Source organism: Bos indicus, chromosome 18 (genome assembly GCF_029378745.1).
Source record: "Bos indicus isolate NIAB-ARS_2022 breed Sahiwal x Tharparkar chromosome 18, NIAB-ARS_B.indTharparkar_mat_pri_1.0, whole genome shotgun sequence".
Lineage (NCBI taxonomy): Eukaryota > Metazoa > Chordata > Mammalia > Artiodactyla > Bovidae > Bos > Bos indicus.
The window spans coordinates 24,543,817-24,566,771 of record NC_091777.1 but is presented as its reverse complement, the minus strand read 5'-3'; the positions used below and the strand labels follow the sequence as shown (position 1 = coordinate 24,566,771).

Genomic DNA, 22,955 nt, shown 5'->3' with positions numbered 1-22,955 from the left:
GAGAACAGGGTGGGGTTGGGAGCAGAGATGTCCCGGCAGGGCCCTGAGGACCAGAGATGGGGCTGGGGGTCCAGGGGAGCCTTCTGGAAAGGACTGGGCTTCCACAGCCCTGACACAGGGTCTTCACTTTCCTGCTGTCCTGCTCTGCTACAGGGCTCTACAGAGCCATCCTTCATCTACTGATTGAGCATTTGCTATGGTCGGGGTGAAACCGAGTCACGTGGTAGAGGAGAGGCCGGGGGGAGAGGAAGTGGGGCGAGTACGTGCAGTTACACTGTCCCTGGGAGCAGACACGGGCCGTGGGGGGAAGAGCTGAGGGGTCTCCGTGAAGGGGACACGACTCCTCTGGGACAACCCTTCCCCAGCCCACAGGTCTTTCCAGGGAGGTGACCACCCCTCCCCCAGCCCACCCCCCAGCATCTCAGGGTAAGAGGTCCTGGCGCCAGTGCATTTGGGAAAAGCTCAGTAACTGCCTGCTGGAAACCTGGTTCCTGTCCCCACAGAATCCACACAGGAGACTCAAGCCTTCACTCACGCACGTGCCAAATTCCAGAAGGAAATGGTGTGGGTGGCCCAATGCTCCTCCCAGTAGATGTACCCCTGGAGTCAGATGCTCCTTACCAACTCCCAGTTCCAGGCAGCCGTTTCTTCACCTACAAGACTTCATGGAGCTCCCACATGAGTCTACCCCTTCTTTACTTCCCAGGAGGAAAGATGTGTGAGCCTCTAAGTGCTGTGCTACATGGTAACTGTCATCTTTAAGAGACTGCAACATGCCAGGCAGCACAGTGAAAACGAGAACAGCAGTTCAGATGAGATGACAACTGGGTTGGGCTTGTAGGAATAATAGGAGTGTGTCAGGGAGATTAGGTGTTTTATGTGTAAGAGCTCAGAAGTAGGTGCACCAGGGTGGCTGGGGAATGAGAAGGTAGGTGGAGCCCAATTAGGAGGGGACTCAGATGTCTTAGTAGGGAGCCTAGCAAGGAGCCCCTTGAGGGCTTGCATGACCAGAGGGCTTGCATGACCAGAGTGGGGTCCTAGCACCCCCACCCTGGGGGCAGTGTGCCACCAGGAGAGTCCAGGGTCTTACCTGAAGAATCCCCAGATGCCCAGGCGGTACTGAATGGTCACCACCACCACATTTTCACGGGCAGAGAGGGCCAGCCCATCATAGGTTGATGCCCCGCCCACCACGAGACCTCCTCCATGGATCCACACCATCACCTGGCCGGGGAGGATGCAACCACAGGGTTACAGGAAGCAGAGCTGGGGAAGACCTCAGAGACAGGTTTGGTCACCTACCCATTCTCCAGCTGCAGCCCAGGCCACCACCCAACTCAGGGCACCCTGGCTGCCCCTGCCTGTCTCCCCTGCCCCAGTGCCACCGTGCTCAGCGCTCTTTTTGCTGAGAACATCATCATGGGAACAGCCAAGGCTTGAGCATCATCTCCTCCCCAGCACTCCCACCACCCTCACTCCTGGGCCCATCATACAGCTCAGTCCACTCTGCATAAAGCCCTTGGTTAGAAGCTTATTTCAACTTCATCTTAGTTACCTTTTGTGTGGTGAATTCAACTTCTCAAGTGAATGGATGATCGTGTTACAAAGCACACACCGAGACTGGCACCTCTTCTTAATATGACTTCCTGCTATTCTACTTCCTCCTCCACTCCCCAAATCTCACCCATCCTCCAAAGCCCAGCCTAAAACCACCTCCTCCAAAAAGCCTTCAACCATTTGATGAATATGATCTGAAAACCTACTAGGTGCCAGGGACTTTGGGAAGAATTGAGGATGAGAGAGGACATGAAAATTCATAAAACACTGCCCTGAATTTAAGGCGTTCACATAACAAGAAAGTGAGAATGACTAAAATTATATTATAAAAATTAGGCTAATAAAAAACAAAAGAACTCATTTACAAATTATATGCTAAGAATGGTTGTATGCAATAAAAACAAATCACCCATTTGAGAGGGACTCTTAATTGTCCCATTTCATAGACAGGTGACCACGCAGCTAATAGGCCGTAGAGACAGGACTTGAACCCAAGCAGTCTGGCTCCAGAGTCCACATGTTGAGCCACTCAGCACACAGACACCAATGGCCATGGCACAGCAGGGTGGCTGTTGGGACAGAAGAATTCCTTCCCTACAACTCTAACTAATGCATCAGGATGACTTGCCTCATGTTCTGACCCAGACACTGCCATAAACTTGATATTTGTTACTGAAACCTCATGTGTGATTATCCCCGATTTGAGGAAACACCTAGTAAAAGGCAGAACAAAGATTTACACCCAGACCCTACAGGTCCAGAGCCTGTGTCCACACTAGAGGTTCTCCAGCCTCAGGTTCCCAGAGCCCCTGCTCCTCCGACACCTCTGATCCCTGCCTGCCTCCGGGCGGAGGGACTGAGTTTGCAGTCATCTCTGAGTTTAGGCTGAGCCAGGGGCTGGTCAGCAGTGATTTGCTGAAGAGGCCAGTCCAGCTAGGTACAGATCCTCCAAGCCAGGGGCTATGTGGTCATGGTTTTCCCTTCCCTCTTCTCCTAACCCCCACTTCTAGCCATGTGTATGGGTACACTCAGTATGTAAGAGTGGAAATGAATGAATGAACAATCATCCTCACCTCTTTGAGCTTCTAGTCAGAAGTTCACAGACACCCTTCTCTACATCTGGGCACCATGCCAGGGGTGTTCCTGGGTGATGGCTGGGTGTTCTCTCCCCTGTCTCTACCCCCAGTGACCGCTCCTTTTCCAGCAGACCTGCCCCAACGTCTAGCCTGAGTCTGGAAGTCGGTCATCTATCTGGGCTCCATGTATTTTGGAAATGCTGACTCACTGGGTCATCAGCTTGGGCCAAAGACAATCAGGAAGTGAATTTAGCTACAAGAAAATCTTGATAGCTGGCAAAGGCAAAGGAAAATACATCTTTGTTGCTCGAGGCTCTGCCCCACAAGCTGTGACACAGAAAGCTGTCAGAGAGGGTCTCTGTGTGCTGAGGAAAGGCCACACACAGGCTCCATGCTAGCACGTGTCAGAGCGCTCCTGGCTGTTCCAGGAGCCCCGTGCTCCAGTCCTGCCAACCCTACTCTGTGACCGCTCCTTCCCCTCACTGGGCCTCAGTTTCTCTGTCTGTAAAGGAAGGGTTGGCTTGTTGGCTTATCTCCGAGATTGCTTCCAGCTCTAACTTTATGGAAATGACGTTTTACCCTCTCTGGGTATCAAATTCCTAATGTAGCAATTAAAAGTCATCCTTCTTGTCCATCTATTAGCATGAGAGACCCAAGAAAAATTAAATGTGCCTTACAGATGTGCAGCAATCTCCCCCAGGGGCCCTACTCTGGCCGAGGGGAAACAGAGGAGTGGGCAACCTGCGCTCCCTGATGTCGGGTTTGGCTGTGGTGCACAAGAAAGCCCTGGAGCCCCAGAAGACCCTTGGCCCAAGACGCCCCCACCCAACACTGCCTTCATCCCCTTCCAGTCTACACCAGCCTTGCCCAGTGGTTCCCACCGCTCACCGGCAGCCTGCTTCTCTTCGTCAAGTCAGCAGGGGTGTATATATTTAGGTAAAGACAGTCTTCAGAAAACGTGAGACTAATGTTCTCCTTTCTGTTGGTAAAGAGATCCGAGAACAACTGTGCCCCCACTGGGTCTTGGGAGCACCTGTGAGGGGCAAGGAGAGAGAAGAATTCTTGAGGTTCAATCAGAGCTGACCAAGGAGATGTCTCCTGTGGTCCTCAAAGACCTTGGGCTGGCAGCTTCAGGCCAGTAAATAGAGTTGTTCTTACTATACCTGGGGCATGCGATGGGGATCCACAGGCTCAACAAGGTTTCCCAGGACCATGTACAGTCAGACCTGACCCTCTTCCCTCCCTAGGCCTCTGGAATGCTCCGGATCAAGGAAGGAGGCTGCCCTATGTGCTGATGGGTGTGTTCAGTTCAGTTTAGTCACTCAGTCGTGTCCGACTCTTTGCAACCCAATGGACTGCAGCATGCCAGGCCTCCCTGTTGCTGCTGCTGCTGCTGAGTCGCTTCAGTCATGTCCGACTCTGTGCAACCCCATAGATGGCAGACCATCAGGCTCCCCCGTCCCCGGGATTCTCCAGGCAAGAACACTGGAGTGGGTTGCCATTTCCTTCTCCACTGCATGAAAGTGAAAAATGAAAGTGAAGTCGCTCTGTCATGTCCGACTCCTAGCGACCCCATGGACTGCAGCCTACCAGGCTCCTCTGCCCATGGGATTTTCCAGGCAAAAGTACTGGAGTATGTTGCCATTGACTTCTCAGCCAGGCCTCCCTGTCCATCACAAACTCCCAGAGTCTACCCAAACTCATGTCCGTTGAGTCAGTGATGCCATCCAACCATCTCATCCTCTGTTGTCCCCTTCTCTGCCTGCCCTCTATCTTTCTCAGCATCAGGGTCTTTTCAAATGAGTCAGTTCTTTGCATCAAGTGGCCAAAATATTGGAGTTTCAACTTCACCATCAGTCCTTTCAGTGAACACCCAGGACTGATCTCCTTTAGGATGGACTGGTTGGATCTCCTTGCAGTCCAAGGGACTCAAGAGTCTTCTCCAACACCACAGTTCAAAAGCATCAGTTCTTCGGCGCTCAGCTTTCTTTAGAGTCCATCTCTCACATCCATACATGACCACTGGAAAAACCATAGCCTTGACTAGACAGACCTTTGTTGGCAAAGTAATGTCTCTGCTTTTCAATATGCTATCTAGGTTTGTCATAACTTTCCTTCCAAGGAGTAAGCGTCTTTTAATTTCATGGCTGCAGTCACCATTTGCAGTGATTTAGGAGCCCCCAAAATAAAGCCAGCCACTGTTTCCACTGTTTCCCCATCTACTTGCCATGAAGTGATGGGGCTGGATGCCATGATCTTAGTTTTCTGAAAGTTGAGCTTTAAGCCAACTTTTTCACTCTTCTCTTTCACTTTCCTCAAGAGATTCTTTAGTTCCTCTTCACTTTCTGCCATAGGGGTGGTGTCATCTGCATATCTGAGGTTATTGATATTTCTCCCAGCAATCTTGATTCCAGCTTGTGCTTCATCCAGCCCAGCGTTTCTCATGATGTGCTCTGCATATAAGTTAAATAAGCACGGTGGCAACATATAGCCTTGATGTACTCCTTTTCCTACTTGGAACCAGTCTGTTGTTCCATGTCCAGTGCTAACTATTGCTTCCTGACCTGCATACAAATTTCTCAAGACACAGGTCTGGTGGTCTGGTATTCCCATCTCTTTCAGAATTTTCCAGTTTATTGTGATCCACACAGTCAAAGGCTTTGGCATAGTCAATAAAGCAGAAATAGATGTTTTTCTGGAACTCTCTTGCTTTTTAGCAGATGTTGGCAATTTGATCTCTGGTTCCTCTGCCTTCTCTAAAACCAGCTTAAACATCTGGAAGTTCATGGTTCATGTATTGCTGAAGCCTGGCTTGGAGAATTTTGAGCATTACTTTGCTAGTGTGTGAGATGAGTGCATTGTGTGGTAGTTTGAGCATTCTTTGGCATTGCCTTTCTTTGGGATTGGAATGAAAACTGACCTTTTCCAGTCCTATGGCCTCTGCTGAATTTTCCAAATTTGCTGGCATATTGAGTGTAGCACTTTCATAGCATCATCTTTTAGGATTTGAAATAGCTCAACTGTAATTTCATCACCTCCACTAAATTTGTTTGTAGTGATGCTTCCTAAGACCCACTTGACTTCACATTCCAGGATGTTTGGCTCTAGGTGAGTGATCACACCATCATGATTATCTGGGTCATGAAGATCTTTTTTGTATAGTTCTTCTGTGAATCCTTGCCACCTCTTCTTAATATCTTCTGCTTCTGTTAGGGCCATACCAATTCTGTCCTATATTGAGCCCTTATTTGCATGAAATGTTCCCTTGGTATCTCTAATTTTCTTGAAGAGATCTCTAGTCTTTCCCATTCTACTATTTCCCTCTATTTCTTTGCACTGATCACTGAAGAAGGTTTCTTATCTCTCCTTGCTATCCTTTGGAACTCTGCATTCAAATGGGTATATCTTTCCTTTTCTCCTTTGCTTTTCACTTCTCTTCTTTTCACAATTATTTGTAAGGTCTCCTCAGAGAGCCATTTTGCTTTTTTGCATTTCTTTTTCATTTCATTTTTTATTTTTACTCCAAGGTCAGGAGCAGTGGCCATGAGGAGATTCCCCACCTCCAAGGTAAGAGAAACCCCAGTAAGACAGTAGGCGCCGAGAGAGGGCATCAGAGGGCAGACAGACTGAAACCACAATCACAGAAATCTCTCCAATCTGATCATATGGACCACTGCCTTGTCTAACTCGAAGAAACTAAGCCATGCCGTGTCGGGCCTCCCAAGATGGATGAGTCATGGTGGAGAGTTCTAACAAAATGTGGTCCACTGGAGAAGGGAATGGCAAACTACTTCAGTATTCTTGCCTTGAGAAGCCCATGAACAGTATGAAAAGGCAAAAAAAATTGGACACTGAAAAATGAACTCCCCAGGTCAGTAGGTGCCCAATATGCTGCTAGAGATCAGTGAAGTAACTCCAGAAATAATGAAGGGACAGAGCCAAAGCAAAACAACACCCAGTTGTGGATGTGACTGGTGATAGAAGCAAGGTCCAATGCTATAAAGAGCAATAGTGCATAGGAACCTGGAATGTTAGGTCCGTGAATCAAGGCAAATTGGAAGTGGTCAAATAGGAGATGGCAAGAATGAACGTTAACATTCTAGAAATCAGTAAACTTAAATGAACTGAAATGGGTGAATTTAACTCAGATGACCATTACATCTGCTACTGTGGGCAGCAATCCCTTAGAAGAAATGGAGTAGTCATCATAGTCAACAAGAGTCCAAAATGCAGTACTTGGATGCAATCTCAAAAACAACAGAATGATCTATTTGTTTCCAAGGCAAACCATTCAATATCACAGTAATCCAAGTCTATGCCCCAACCAGTAACGCTGAAGAAGCTGAAGTTGAACAGTTCTAGAAAGATCTACAAGACCTTTTAGAACTAACCCTCAAAACAGATGTCCTTTTCATTATAGAGGACTGGAATGCAACAGTTGGAATCAAGAAACACCTGGAATAACAGGCAAATTTGGCCTTGGAGTACAGAATGAAGCAGGGCAAAGGCTAATAGAGTGTTGCCAAGAGAACGCACTGGTCATAGCAAACACCCTCTTCCAACAACACAAGAGAAGGCTCTACACATGGACATCACCAGATGGCCAACACCAAAATCAGCTTGATTATATTTTTTGCAGCCAAAGATGGATAAGTTCTATACAGTCAGCAAAAACAAGACTGGGAGCTGACTGTGGCTCAGATCATGAACTCCTTATTGCCAAATTCAGACTTAAATTGAAGAGGGGAAATCCAATAGACCATTCAGGTATGACCTAAATCAAATCCTGCATGATTATACAGTGGAAGTGAGAAATAGATTTAAGGGACTACATCTGATAGACAGAGTGCCTGATGAACTATGGACGGATGTTTGTGACATTGTACGGGAGACAGGGAGCAAGACCATCCCCAAGAAAAATAAATGCAAAAAGGCAAAATGGAGGTCTGGGGAGGCCTTACAAATAGCTGTGAAGAGAAGAGACATGAAAAGCAAAGGAGAAAAGATGGGCATGAGAAAGGGCCATTTCCTGCATCCCTGGGTCCACACCAGCGCTGTATGACGCCGCTGTAGAGTGCCCATATTCTGCCCACAGGGAAACAGGAGACTTCCAGAAACCAGGACAAATCAATCAAATGGCAGATATTTAGGGTCTACAACAGATCAGGGGTCAAATATTTGTGGGCAGCATTAGAACTGCACCCTAGCCCTGCCTCTTCCTGATACGCTGTGTTTCCTGGCAAATGCCTTGCCTGCTCTGCACCTGAATCTCTCTGGTGTAAGTGAGGGGAGGATTTCTGTAAGGATTTTGCAGCAGGGACATGCTAAAATTCTGTCAGCAACTCATCACAGGCTGGAACTACAGGCTGCCATCACAGGATATCTAAAATATGGAACATGTGGCTTCCCTGATGGTCCAGTGATTAAGAATCCGCCTGCCAATGCGGGGGACACGAGTTCGATCCCTAATTGGGAAAGTGGCAGAGTCAGAGCTCCAAAGAGAACCTCCTGATTTACATCCTGGGGGAGCTTTCCCCATATGACCAAGACAAGCGGGTATAGTATTCATAAAAGAAGAAATTCAACATTTAATATAGGGAAACAGAGTCAATCTCACTAATATTCAAATCAATGCAGAATAAAAAAATAATTTTATAATGACTGTTCAGTATCCAAAAGCCATTTTTAATTGCCCCAAGCATTGCCAAAAATTCAGCTAATGGAGGTTTTCATATGTTAGTTAAATGGGTGCAGTTGGAATATTTCTGAAGGGAAATTTTAAAAAATACTCCAACTCCAAAATATCATATCTTGGAACTTAATCCAAAAATACTTATAACATGCAGGAAGATTTAGCTACAAGATGTTCAACAGAGTGCTACTTATATTATCAAAAACATCAACAACAATGAAGAATCTCAAATATGAGATGAGGTAAAGAAATTGTGATTCAATACCAAATGAAATAGAGTGACCAAAAATCATATTGTGATATTTAATGATACAGAATGATGTTCATGATATACTTGCATGAACAAAACAGGAATCTAAGTTATCTGTATGGTGTAATATGATACTGTGATATAAGAAGAAATATGCATTTGATCTTCGGCCAGCTTCACTGAATAGCTGTTAAAACCCTTGTATCAGTCATTTCCTGAGTGGTGTATACTATTGGGTGAATGAGGTGATTTGTGGACCATACCGAAGAGCAGGAACCGGTTGCCAGAGAAATAATCACATAATTAGAGAGTAGGAACCTTCTATCACAACCTCCTGAACTCTGGAAAGGGGAGATGGAATGGAGGGGAATGAATCACCGATTATTTCAATCACTATGCCCATATAATGAAGACTCCATGAAAACTCAAAAAGACATATTCAGAGATTGTCCTGCCAAAACAGAAGGCTTTTTTTCTTTATTGTGTGGCATGTGAGATCTTACTTCCCTGACCAGGGATTGAATCCGTTGCAGTAGAAGGGCAGATTCTTAACCTCTGGGCAACCAGGGAGGTGGCCACCATGCTGGGTCCTCTGTCAGGGACCTCACCTTACGGATCTCTTCATTTGGCTTGTGGTTTGTATCCTACAATACCCTTCATAAGGAACTGGTAATCTAGTGGGGAAACTAGTTTGTTGAGTTCTGTGAGCTGCTCTGGTAAATTACTAGAACCCAGGAAGGGGGTCACAGGAACTTCTGAGTTATAGCCAGTTGGTCAGACACACAGGCGACAACTTGGAATTGGCGTTTGAAGTAGAGGGAGGTTATGTGGGACTGAGCCCTTCACTGATGGAATCTGACGCTATCTCTGGCAAAACCCCGACAGAATTAGGCGAATTGTTGTGCTCCATATGGTGTGCAAGAACTGCTTTTTGATGCGGGAAACACACACACACACACACTAGAAGTGGGTAGGGAAAGTTATGTGATTCCATTTAAAGGGAGAAAGTGTGCAGCAGGTAAAAGACTGGAAAAATAGAATCTAAACTGTGAATAGCAGTTCTTGCTAGGTGGTGGGACTGTGTGGTTTTCATTTTCTCAACTTTACTCACCTGTACTTCCACACTTTAAAAAAATTACTCAATTTTATTTATTAATATTTGGCTGCACCAGGTCTTCGTCATGGCATGTGGGATTTTTCAGTTGCAGCACAGGAACTCGTAGTTGTGGCACTTGGAATCTAGTTCCCTGACGACGGATTGAGCCCACGCCCTCTACATTGGGAGCATGGAGTCTTAGCCACTGGACTACCAGGGAGGTTCCCTCACTTTTATGTAATAAGTATGTACTACTTATTACTTGTTATCAGGAAAGAAAAAGAATGAATGTTTTTTAAAAGAAAGGGAAGATGGAAGGGAGTAAGGACAGTAGAGAAGAGAAGAAAGGAAAAGAATGTAGCAAGACACAGGACCCTGGAAATAATTAGAAATCTCTTGCTGAGATAAATAATACGTGACTCAAACCTTGCAGACATCTGAGATGCCTTGGGAAGCAGCTGAGCGTCTTCTTTACCCAACTTGGCCAGCTAAGCAGAAAACATCAACAATGGTTCTGCTTATGTCAAGAGAGCAAGACACACTTGGGAGCTGAGAACTTGTGCAATCAACACCCCAAAGCACTACCACCCATACATCTCCTGGCCCACCTTACTCCCCACTATGGTGAAGTTCAAGAAGGAAAAGAAATAGAATTGTGAAAATTAATAAAGGGAAACCTCACTAAAATAAAATGCAGAGATCAGGAGGGGCAGTTCTCAGGAACATACCACTTCACCTCAATACAGATTTCATTAGGTAGAGACAGACTTTGCACCTCTGGCTGGAAGTGACAGGACTTTACTATGAGAAAGATTAACTCTTCCCTTGGCAACAGCTCAGCCAATGAGAGACTGTCGTTCCTCAGCCAATTAAAAGCCACTACATAACAAACTCCCAGTTTCCTCCAGTGGACTTTTTATTTGTAACAGTGCCTCCTTCCTTCCCGTTGGCCTCTATAAGAGAAAATCCTTTGTTTTACTTGACTTGCATGTGGTTTGCCATAGTTGCATATCCACGATGGCAGTTCTTTGCAGCTCTCAAATAAACCCCTGGTTCTGCTGGAAAAAATCTGGTTGTTTTCTTGTTTTAGGTTAACAGAATCATTACTTTTGAAATCTTTCACCTGCTCCACTTTCTATTTTTTCCCACAGCACTTATCATATTCTGATACATTACATAATCTATGTTTCAATTTGCATACTTCTTACTATCTGTCTGCCCCAGCTACAGTGCAAGCTCCATGAAGGTGGGATCTTTGTTCTGGTCACTAATGGATTCCAGGAAACTAGAAGATACCTGGGAAAGTTGCTCAATAAATATTAGTTGAATAAAGGGCTCTAGAAAGCTATGAGAGTTCTGGAAGGTTGATAAGGATCTGCAATATCTTGAAGATTCCAGGACGAAGTATGAGCCACTCATAGGACTGCCTTGGCTCCTTCCTGCATCCCTTTGAGACTAACATCCCTACTGAAAAATGCAAAAGCCACACCCCGGACTTACATGGGAGGGTGAGAGATGGTATTCTTCACAAAGGTCCATGGTTCTGCAGGCTGCGGCGGAGCAAACCTCAAGGATCCAAGAGGAGGCTTGGCAAAAGGGACTCCCAGGAAAACGGCCACAGGCTGAGCAAATCCTTTTAAGCTGACATGTTTCCCCAGGACTCTGCCCTGAGCGGTGTCCACGACAGGCGATGAAGGTGGCTGCCCTGCTGGACATCGGGAGGAAGTGAGGCCTCGTCAGTGGTGATGGTGACCTGGAGTCTGCGTGGATTTTGTTACCTTTCTCACGTGATCTTTAATGTCCTCTCAACTCTCTAAGCCTCAGTTTCTTCTTATATAAGAGAGGTGAAGCTAACTGTCCTTCCTAACTCACAGGGATATCTGAAGGAATGAATTGCAATTGGAGGTGTAACAGCATCACATCAGACACAAACACATGAAGAAGAGCTGCTGGGAATGAAGATGGCACTCAGTCTCCACACTTAGGAGCCTCTGGAATCAACCACCCACTGGATCCCGGCCGTGAGCTGCACGTTGGATGAGAGGATGAGCAAGAGGCGGCTGCTCTTCTCAGACATCTGACCTTACGTGGAGAATGAGCACACGCATACCTGACCCTCCTGTGGGGACAAGTGGTCCCTGTCCTGGGAGAATTACTGATTAAGGTCCCATAGGAGACAGAAGAGGGAGCGAGGCCCTCTGACTGCTGGCTTCATGGAAGCAGTGACCTCGCATCTGGGACTTGCAGTGGTGGAACAGTGACACCGGGAGGTGGAAGAGAGGGTATAAAGGTATAAAGAGAGACGAGATTGTGCAGAGGGGAGGCTCTGAGACAGCAAAGCACAACGCCTGCCTGAGGAAGAGCGATGGGTCTTCCTCATGACTCCAGGAAGAGTCATGGGGGTGGAGCATGATCCTGGAAGGTTCAAGGCTGGGAGAGTCCCAAATACCAGGCCAACCATTCTGGCTTTTTTAGGGGGTAAGAGCAACAGAGAACTGTCCTGGAGTAAGAGAGAGACAATCAGCTTGAAGAGGCTCCTTCCGATGACTCTGAGCAGGGTCATCACAGGGAGCGAGACTTGGGGTCACGTTCCGTCTGTCCCATTCCCGTGAGCAGGCGGTTTTTTCTCACTGAGCTCAAATGTGTCTCCTGCACTTGCCAGGTCAGGCCTGGTCCTTCCTGCTTGGGGACATCCTGCACTTTCATGAGGCAGGTGGTCTTAGTATGACCCCTGTTCATGCTTGTCCCTCAAGTCCTCTCTTGTCTATCTTCAACACCTGCATCCTAACAGGAAATGATTTCCAGGCTCTCTCCCTCCCAATTGTTCCCCTTTAGATACAGACAAAAGGCCAACCTCTCTCTCAAAGTGTGTGGCCAGAACAGAGAAGAATAACCCAGATCTGGTTTATGGACACATCGAAAGACAGCCTTCAAGAGAGATGAAGTGGACAGACGCCCGACTGGCAAGAGTGAAAATGTGGGTGTTGGGTTGAGAGGCACAGGCAATGGTGGTGACAGCAGAGGTTGACACTTGGTTACGTGTTTGTGCATAGAGCACTCACTAGGTACCACGTGGGGACCCTAATCAGAAAAACCTGGCTAGGGAGACACCATTATGTCCATTTTAGAGATGAGGTAACCGAGGAAATGGAGGAAGCCAGTACGGCCTTTCTAAAGGTGGTAATTGTATGGACCTGCCTGGGTAAACCAGCTGTAAGGGGATAATCAGCTTCTAATGTGCTTCTTAGTCAGTGCTTCCCCTTGGTTCTGGGCCCTTCACAGTGTCACAGAGCCAGGAGGAAGACAAAACCCAGTGGAGGCTGGGCTGTCAGAGCACTGATGGCCAGAGCACTGGCTCTGGACTCAGGAGATAGAGAGAATTCACAATGTGATTTTTCAGCTGACCTTGGCATGTACATTTCCCTCCCCGAGCCTCAGTTTTTCCATCTATAAAATGGTGCAGATGCATCTGAGGTCCCTTGCTACGTTCTTGTCTTAACCATGTCCTCTATGTTCTGTATTCTTATGCTTTGACACCTGCAGCCTTGCTGATTCTGGGGGGACTGCCCTTCCCAGAGTTAACCAATCCCTGGAGATAGGACAAACTTCCCCTTCTAGCCTGCTGTAGCCTGAACCCCAATTCCCTTCTTAGTCAGGCCCTCTATTGAGTAAATATCACCCTGCCCCAATCACTCCATTGCAAAATACCTGAAAACTGTGCATACCCCCTAACCTGCTGACATTTCTACCTTGGAACTCCCAAACCTGCTTATCCTGTCTCACCTCTGTCTTTGCCATCAGCGACCAAGATAAAGGCCTTAATCCCAATTTCTTTTTATTGCCTCTGCCTAGAGACATACCCCTGTCTTCATAACCTGCACCACCATGGTAAGGCCATGCCCTCTTCTTCAGGGAAATGTGTCTTAATCATCTTTTCAGTGGCAGTTGGCTCCTTAGCCTGTGGCTGCTGCTGCTGCTAAGTCGCTTCAGTCGTGTCCGACTCTGTGCGACCCCATAGACGGCAGCCCACCAGGCTCCCCCGTCCCTGGGATTCTCCAGGCAAGAACACTGGAGTAGGTTGCCATTTCCTTCTCCAATGCATGAAAGTGAAAAGTGAAAGTGAAGTCGCTCAGTCGGGTCTGACTCTTAGCGACCCCATGGACTGCAGCCCACCAAGCTCCTCCGTCGATGGGATTTTCCAGGCAAGCGTACTGGAGTGGGGTGCCATTGCCTTCTCCGGCTCCTTACCCTACTTGCCAATATAGGTAGATGTAAGAGACGTGGGTTCAACCGCTGGGTTGGGAAGATCCCCCGGAGTAGGAAATGGCAACCCACTCCAGAAGTCTTGCCTGGAGAATCCCATGAACAGAGGAGCCAGGAGGGCTACAGTCTATAGCGTTTCACAGAGTCTGACACGACTGAAGGGACTTAGACACACACTCCTGATCTGTGGGCCCCAGGATAGCCCAAACTTTCTGTTAATACACTGTCTTTGAAAACAACTCCTTTATCTCTTTTTTCACTTTCTCTATTTCAGGCACTCTTTAGAAGCAACAGCCCATTTCCAACTCACAACAGCCCACTGAGGTAGATACAGTTGTCACCCCCATTTTCGAAATGCAAAACCAAGGCCCAGAAAAGGGACATAACTTGTCTAAGAACACACAGCTACTAAGTGCTGAGCCGCGATGGCAACCCACACCGCCGTCTCCAGAGCCGGTATTAATATTCTCGTAAAGGCTTCCTGGGTGGCTCAGTGGAAAGATTCCACCTGCAGTGCAGGAGACGCGGGTTCCATCCCTGGGTGCAGAAGATCCCCTGAAGAAGGAAACGGCAAGGCATTCCAATATTCTTCCCTCGGAAATACCATAGAGAGATGAGCCTGGCAGGCTGAATGGGGTCTCAAAAGAGTCAGACAGGACTTAGCCAAAAAAAAACAAAGACCCCTTCCAGGATTCTGGTAAGGTCCTGCTCCATATCTGCATTAACAATCAAGAGGGAAAGACATGGAGGAGCTCACCAAAGTCCTCGGAGGGATGTGGGAGGTGAGCTCGTTGGCTTCCTCTGCAGTGGTGGCCCGCAGCCGAGTCTAGGGTGTGCTCCGTCCCCTGTGTCTCCTGCTGCGAAACACGGGCTGGGCTACACCATCCAAGTTCACAGAGCCCGTGCTGCTGCAGAGCCTGGCCTGTCACTACTTTGTCCCATGCTCATCTCCTCCCCCATGTTCCCCAAAAGGATTTCCAAAGAAGCCCTGGCTATCTGCATTCAGGAGGACTCACCCCAAGCTGTGAAAGTAGAGATGGAGGTCAGAACCAGCCCAAAGAGCCACATCGTGGAAAGACAGCTGCTCCTGTGTCCACAGGTCTCTGCCCTGCTCAGAGGGCTGTTTCACTCTGGGACCAAAGCTCCCTCCGCAAGCTCCCACTCCAGCAGCTCAATAACAGAAATACTGGCCTCCCTTCCTTGAGGGTGGTTGGGGCGTGTGAGCCACACCCACCAAGACTTCGCCCTCTTTTAAATCAAGAACCCAGACCTACTTCTCTAATTACAGGTAGCCACAGACACTTCAATTTGTTTCCTAAGTGCGTCTCCCTTCCTGGACTCTAAGCTTAGTGCTCTGTGAGATTCCCAGGGCAGGAACAAGCAGACAGAAGCGTTCAGACAAGGGGAGCCTTTGGTCTGGGGCCCTCAGAACAACTGGATAACTTGTAGAGCGACACCCAGCCCCATAGCCACCCAGCTAGAGAATTAAGGGGCTTATTTCAGAAATCCATGTTCTTATTTTGGAAGCATCTTGAAATTTATCCAGTCACCCTTCTGATGCCCAGATTAAGTTTACAGTGTCCCTGCCAAGTGACTCAGCCTCCTGCTGCACAGCTCCAACGATCTTTGGAGGGAATGTTATTACAGTAAAGGGACTCCACCACTCCATCATCTTGGGCTGTGATTATTCATTCATCCATCCATCCCTCCACCCTTCCTTCCATTTATCATTATTTCATTTATGCATTCATTCTCCAAACATTTACCAAATGCCTGGCTCTATGCTAAGTGTTTTTCATCTTTCCAGGTGGCACTAGTGGCAAAGAACCCACCTGCTAGAGAGGGAGATGCCAGTTTGATCACTGGGTCGGGAAATCCCCTGGAGGAGGGCATGGCCACTGACTCCAGTATTTTGGCATGGAGAATCCCATCAACAGAGGAGCCTCGGCAGGCTACAGTCCATAAGGTCTCAAAGAGTCAGACACGACTGAAGCGACTTACCATGCATGCCAAGTATTATGGAGACAAAGATAAATCTAAGACATGGTCCATCTCCTGGAGGAATCACCATATAATAGATAAGACAGAGGCAGGGAGAGGTGATAGGGGGTTGCAATGCAGTGTGGCAGCAACAAAATAGAGGGATGCAGAGTGCTCTGAGCACACCTGTGACCGTGCTCTTATCTTCTAGGGGAAAGAGGAAGATGCTCAAAGCCCATCTAATAGAATCATTATATGTCCAGTAAATGGGACATTCTCTAAGTACACTCTGGTATAGCCGGCTAAGGCAACACTGTTCTTTCATTCAATCTAGTGATGTACACCTCTGTTTCTTAACAGGGAAAGGCAGTCATGATCTATTGTTAAGGGGAAAAACACCTATAATACAGTTATGACTGCATTAGGATGTTGTTTGGCAGTTCCTCAAAAATCACACACAGGGACTTCCCTGCTGTCCAGTGGCTAAGACTCCACTGCAGGTGGAATGGGTTTGATCCTTGGTCACGGAACTAAGATCCTGTATGCCATGTGGTGTGGCAAAAATTTTTTTCTAAAATATTGAACTCAGAGTCATCATATTACCCAGCAATTCCACTCCATATGTCCCAGCAAAAACTTGTACACAAGTAGCAGCGATTTATAAGGGCCAAAGTAGAAAAAATCAAATGTCCAGGAACTGATGAATGGACAAATGAAATAATATCTGTCTGTACAATGCAGTATTATTGAGCCGTAAAAAAAAATGAAGTACTGGTACATGCTAAAGAGGGATGAACCTTGAAAATATTGCATATTGTGCTAATGAAAGAAGCCAGATATGAAAGGACAGATATTGTATGATTCTATTTATATGAAATGTCCAGATTAAGCAAATCCGTAGAGCAAGAAAGTAGTACAAAGGTTGCTGAGTGCCTGGGGTTTGGGGGGCAGGGAATGATGTGTGAGTGCTACTGGGTAGAGGCTTCTCTTTGAGGTGATGTCCTGGGATTATATAGTGGTGATGGTTGCACAACTCTGAGTATACTGAAAAACCACTGAACTGTAAGCCTTAAAAAGGTGAATTCTGAACTTCCCTGGAGGTCCAATAGTTAAGGCTCCATGCTTGCTATGCAGCGGGTGTGGGCTCAACTGCTGGTGGGAGAATTAAGATCTCACATGTCACATGGTGTGGCCAAAAATGAAGAAAACAAATGTTTAAAAAGATTTATTTTCTGGTGTGTGGATTATCTTTCATTAATGAGATATTTTAATAATCTAGTCTTCCTGAAGGCTCAGTGGGTAAGGAATCCTCCTGCACTACAAAAGACACAGGAGACACGGATATGATCTCTGGTTCCGGAAGATCCCCTGGAGGAGGAAATGGCAACCCACTCCAGTATTCTTGCCTGAGAAATCTGTGGACAGAGGAGCCTGGAGGGAAATACTTTACAAATGCCCCACTGTGAGACCAAACATGCCTGAGATGCTGTGCTTGGCATCCCCAGAGGGAACATCAGTCTTGGCTTGGCCAGTTCCAGTGACAAGACACCCGTTTTCCCTGAGAGCTCCTTGTGCTGACTTGGCTCTGAATCTTTGAAAGTTCCTCCCTAAGTCAGGCTGGAGTCCACCCTTCCTTGAAAATTCAGCCCTTTGCTACCTGAAAGTCACAAAGTGATTTAGATTTGGAGGGACTTTCCAGTCTCTTTTCTAGCAAAAGCAAGTGTACCTGAGACTTGGTTCCAGATAGAGAACTTCATACCTTCCTCTGCAGGGTGATGGCTTTTCTGCAGTTTGAAGGGCCTGGTGCTTGTGTGCTAAGTGGCTTCAGTCCTGCAACTCTGTGGACTGTAGCCTGTCAGGGTCCTATGTGCTAAGTGCTGCTGCTGCTGCTGCTGCTGCTAAGTCGCTTCAGTCGTGTCCGACTCTGTGCGACCCCATAGACTGGTAATCGATTCCGGTGTTTCGCCCCCTGGCGGTTGCCGGAGGGACTCGCTATTTGATGTTCAAGAAAAAGGGGAGTCACGTGGCTCAGAAGTCAGGTCTCAGATTGCCTACAGGTGCTCTTTGTGAAGAGCCAGCCTGTGCTGAGTGCATGGGTTGGGGGTCAGGCATCCTTGTTCACAGGCACCTTGTCACTTCCTGACAGAGGCAAGTTACTGATACACTCTGGAATTCCATTTCCTCTTTCCTATAAAGAAGATAATAAGACTTCACTTGGTGGTTCAGTGGTAAAGAATCCTCCTGCCAATGCAGGAGACATGGGTGGGATCCTTGATCTGGGAAGATCCCACATGCCACGGAGCATCCAAGCCTGTGAGCCACAACTCTTGAGCCTGTTCTCCCCCACAAGAGAAACCACTGCAATGAGAAGCCTGCACATTGTAACTAGAGAAAGCACATACTCAGCAACGAAGGCCCAGAACAGCCAAATATAAATAAATAAACAAATAATTTAAAAGATGACATTTCTATGTGGGGGAATAAATGAGACAGTGGCTTGATTCCTAGCACAGGCTACCTGAACAGCGTCCATTATGATCTCTCTATCCACACTGCCATTAATGCAGCTCCCAATAAGCCCCTGGAGAAAGGCTCATTGGTTTGCAACCATGCTTAGGGTGAGGCCACAGACAGATAGGAACTTTGCTTATCCAGTGTCCCTAGGGCCTGTGTATGTCTTTCAATAAGCCCCGCAGAATAAGTCACTGTACCATCATTTGAGCAAACTCAATGGACCTGCATGGTCTGGAGTGACTGCTAGTACTGACAAGTAAAGCAACTTGCCTAAGGTCACATAGCCCATAGTCAGAGGGCTGAATCTAAACCACGCTGTCTCATCGCCTGGCCTTGCCATGCTGTGTTGATGATGGTGCCACTGGATGCTGACCCTGCCTCTCCTTATTCAGAGCTGCACCGGTGCTCAGAGACAGTCCAGTTTGTGCTCCTGGCTAGAGAGACGGGAGGATGAGGCCAGAGAGCTCACCGAGTATGCAGAGGGTTCTGACAGCCACCTCAGTGCTTCCCCCCAGGTGTTCATGTCCTCACCTGTCCTGGGATGACATAGTGGGGGTTATCTTGTGGGGGGTGAGGGTAGGAGGCTGCAGTCAGCATGCAAGAGTGTCAGTCCAACCTGTGTCACTTAGTCACATAACCTCTCTGTGCCTCAGTCATCTCTGCTCTAAAGCACAAAATAATAGTGTCTGGCTCTTAGGATGAAAGAATGTAATATATGTGCAGACTGACATAATATGTTTAGTGAGTATCTATAATGTCAGCTATTTATTTACTATTATTATTAACATAGGAGCCATTTTCCTCCTTCCAGACAATCAAGTGGGGACAGGAGGCTTAGCTCTGGGTTCTGTGTCATCCACATCAACCCTGTGAGCATGTGACCAGTTCCTCTGAGAGGGCTGCCCTCCATTCAGGAAAAGAGGCATTGACCCTGGAGATAGAAGGCCATGAACAAGGCAGTGTGGGTCCTCCTAACAGATACTGAAGGATCCTGCCCTTTCTGCTGTCACCTGCCTCAGGGTTTCCTTACCATTTTCTTTTGAATGATTCTTACATACATTATATGAAATTAATATACATTTTCTTACATATATGGGAAAAAAAAACCCTTGACCACTAGTGAAAAAGAGAATCAGTAGGTAACCAGAACATCATATATACATTTCTTTTCTTTCTCACATGTGACTCCCAGGACTGAACCTTACACAGTGAGAAGTGCTGAAGACATAGTTCTGGGCTAAAGAGAAGCTTTCTCACTTTCCACGAGGAAGTGGGGAAAAAAAAAAAAATACAGAAGTAGGGCATTCCCTCCCAGCACCATCAGCCTGCCTGAGTAGCCTCCTTGTACTGTGCACAGTTTTGCCTTTGAGAAAGGCCATCCTAACTAGTATTTCCCTCAGGGTTGCTGTGAGAATTCAAAGAGCAAAAGCAATTAACAAGGCTTGGTACAGACTCCAGGGTGTGTACTGGAGTCTGACAGGGTAATACCCACTGGTCTTTCTTATTGAATGCCAGGTCTGCCTGTCTCCAGGGGGGCATCCTATAGGGAACCTGCATGCTGGAGTGGAAAGGCCCCATTACAGTTGAGGGAAGCCGCTGGAAAACTGAGGCAAAGGGGCGCCTGGAGAAACGCGCCACTGTCTCTTCAGGAAAGGAAAACGGAAGTGAGGACCAGAGGCCTAAGGAAATGTGGGTCGTGGAGCAGTTACAGGAGACGTTACAGGAAAACCGCTGCGAAAGGACCGTTGTGGAGACCGAGGCAGGCCATGCCTGGGGACCCCGGGGAAGGGGAAATGGTGGCGAGGGTCACCTTCACCTTGGGTCTGGGGCACCACTCCCCGGCCTCAGCCGAGCGGGACACCAGCGAGCTGGAGGCGGGTGTGGTTCACTGGCTCCAGGCAAGGGCGACCAGGAGGCCGGCGGCGCGGGGTCTGTGGCTGGGAAGCCGTGAGGACACAGGAGCCCTGTTCCTAGACGCCCGGGAACAGGTGGCTGCTCACGTGGCGAACACGGGGACGGGCGGCCGGGGAGGCTGGGACAGCGTTTACCGCTGGGCACAGGGGCCCTGGGCTCAGCCGGCACCCAAGTGGAGCCGCGCGCTCGGCCCGGGCGCTGCGGGCGGGGCCTCTGCGGCGGCCCCTCCCCTCCGTACGCGGGACTGGCTCTGGGCTCCAAGGCCTCGCACAGGACCAGTGGGTCTGCTTCACCACTGCCTTGGACCTTGGACCTCGCCTTTCCTCCCGATGGACCCCAAGTGCTCCTGCCCCACTGGTGAGGGACCCCTGGAATTGAGCCCTACTGATGTCTGCTTCCCAGGCACAGGACGTGACAGAGGGTCCCTAGGGTTGCAGAAGGGAGTGTGTGGAGTTTGATCGCAGAGGGACCCCTGTCACTTGCTTCTCCAGGAATGTCTTCCTAGCCCGGCTCCTAAGAGCATTTCAGGCGCCCTTGGCCTCCATTCTAAATCTCAGGGCACGGAGGCTCCAGACTGTACCTCTTGTCCTCACCCAAGGGATCAGGGCACAGCTAGAATGGGACCCAGTGCTGGGAGGAGACCTTGGAGCTGCCGCGCCTTGATGGCAGGAGGGGGCGTAGTGCCTCTTGGGGTTCAGGACATAGACCTGGCCCCCAGCCCAGTCAACCTGAGCTGGGTCTGGAGCCTGGGACCAAGGGGATTTACTTTCCTGGGACCTGGAGCAAGGAGCTGGGGTTTCTCTATCTGCCTGAGTGGGCTGGGAGCTCCAGCGCTGATGCTGACCCAGGAGGAGGGGGAGGGGGCCCTGCTGATGTCTGCGGTGGCTCCTCCTTCCCCCCTGCTCACTGCTGGCCTTTCCCACTCGGGCAGGCAGCTCCTGCACCTGCAAGGCCTGCAGATGGCCCTCCTGCAAGAAGAGTGAGTGCGGGCCCTCCTCTGGGAACGCGGGGTCTGGGCTGAGTCTGAGGAGGGACCTGGAGCTCAGCAGCTGGGAGCAGGACACTGACCAGACTTCCTGGCACCTGCCTCACCAGGAACAAATTACCAATCATGAGATGACATGGTGCCCGGTAGGGGTGAGGCCGAGGATGTTGCACTCGGCCATCATGAGTGCCCGTCCCACCTATATCCCTGCCAGGTGACATCACCTCTCTGCTCAGTCTCCTCCTCTGTGACAGGTACAGCAATAGCTCCTGATTATTTTAGAATTTAACTTTAGGCAACAAACTTAAGAATTTAATAAGACTGAAGTATTTAAGAGATGGACAGTCTTAGAATGCACACACTGAGCAACCAAACTATCAGATATTCTTATCATATTACAGGAGATATTTTTCAACGTCCAAACCAATAACCCAGGGCTGCTGTTCATGGCTGGGTGTCCTGTGTCATCCTCAAAAACTACGTGTGATTGTGCCATTGTCCAGAGAGGGCTATCATCTTTTCCGCAAAGGAGGAGCTGGCAGTAGTGATGTAAAGCCACAATCGAGGCTGTCCCTGTTCTTCTGAGAGATGCAGGAGGATACCTACATTCCTGCTATCACTTGTACTAGGATTTTACCGAACACTTTCTATCTCTATACAAAATTTTAAAATTTTCCTTGCACTCAGCTACAATAGGTCTTACCCAGGGCCCCAAGGGAAGTGGGTATGCTGGTCTTTCAGTGGTTTGGGGGATGTTATTTTTTAAGGGAGAAGTGTCTGAGCAGGGCTTCAATCCTGCATTCCTGAGGCAGGTTTTCACTGATCTTACTACCTGCTGGGCATCCCTGGTGGCTCAGTGGCAAAGAACCCAGCTGCCGATGCAGAAGACAAGGCTTTAATCCCTGGGTCAGGAAGATCCTCTGGGGAAGGCAATGGCAACCCACTCCAGTATTCTTGCCTGAAAAGCCTCACGGACAGAGGAGCCTGGGGGGCTATAGTCCATGGACTCACAAAGAGTCGGACATGACTTGCAGACTGAACAGAAGCAACTGTCACCAGTATTTCTCATGGGTCCCTGATAGAGGTCCAGAGAAGGGCCTGTCGTCAGTGTAAACTCCCCTGTGGGTTAGTGGCTCCTGAGGATTGTATACTCTGATACTCACCACAGTTGGCCTCTAGCCTCGATTCACGTTTTAGAGTCACTGTACTTACACACACAGTGACTCCATCTTCCACCTGTCAGCAGACAGTCAGCCAGTGTTCATGTCCCATCGCTCTTCCACAGTGCCCGTCTTCCTTCCGACTTCAGGGTAATTGCCCTGCAACCTCTTTGAATGAATCAGAAATAGTCATGAAACTGGGAATAATCTGGATTTTTCCTGCAGAAATGGTGGCCGTAACATTCTTAGAGACTTCTACATCCCAGGAGAAGCCAGAAATCACCCCAGGCATTCTGAAAGACAGTTTTCAGGTGACACTTCAGGGACGCCCTCCAAGGTGGTCACTGCTTGGCCCTGATGTGGTCCAGGCCGCAGAGAGGGCTCATATGAGTTGTTGGAAGAGATGGCCCCAGGGAGGGGCCTAGAGGACAATACATAAGTTGAAGAAAGCACTGTAGACCTGTGGGA

At 48.3% G+C, this 22,955-nt stretch overlaps 1 protein-coding gene across 2 annotated transcripts in view; it reads right to left on the bottom strand.

The window, feature by feature from the left end:
* Positions 1–15,105, bottom strand: part of LOC109572788 (liver carboxylesterase-like) — a 32,283-nt gene extending 17,178 nt beyond the window's left edge. The window contains exons 1-4 of one of the 2 annotated variants that reach the window (XM_019979886.2): positions 14,951–15,105; positions 11,172–11,376; positions 3,522–3,666; positions 1,091–1,224 (exon numbers count right to left, since the gene is read on the bottom strand). In XM_019979886.2, coding sequence (XP_019835445.2) covers positions 1,091–1,224; positions 3,522–3,666; positions 11,172–11,376; positions 14,951–15,002 — 536 coding nt within the window. In that variant the 5' untranslated portion in view covers positions 15,003–15,105. Of the gene's footprint in view, positions 1–1,090; positions 1,225–3,521; positions 3,667–11,171; positions 11,380–14,950 lie in introns of both variants that reach the window. The other variant, XM_019979883.2, reaches the window with a different exon arrangement.
* Between the last annotated feature and the right edge of the window lie 7,850 nt (positions 15,106–22,955).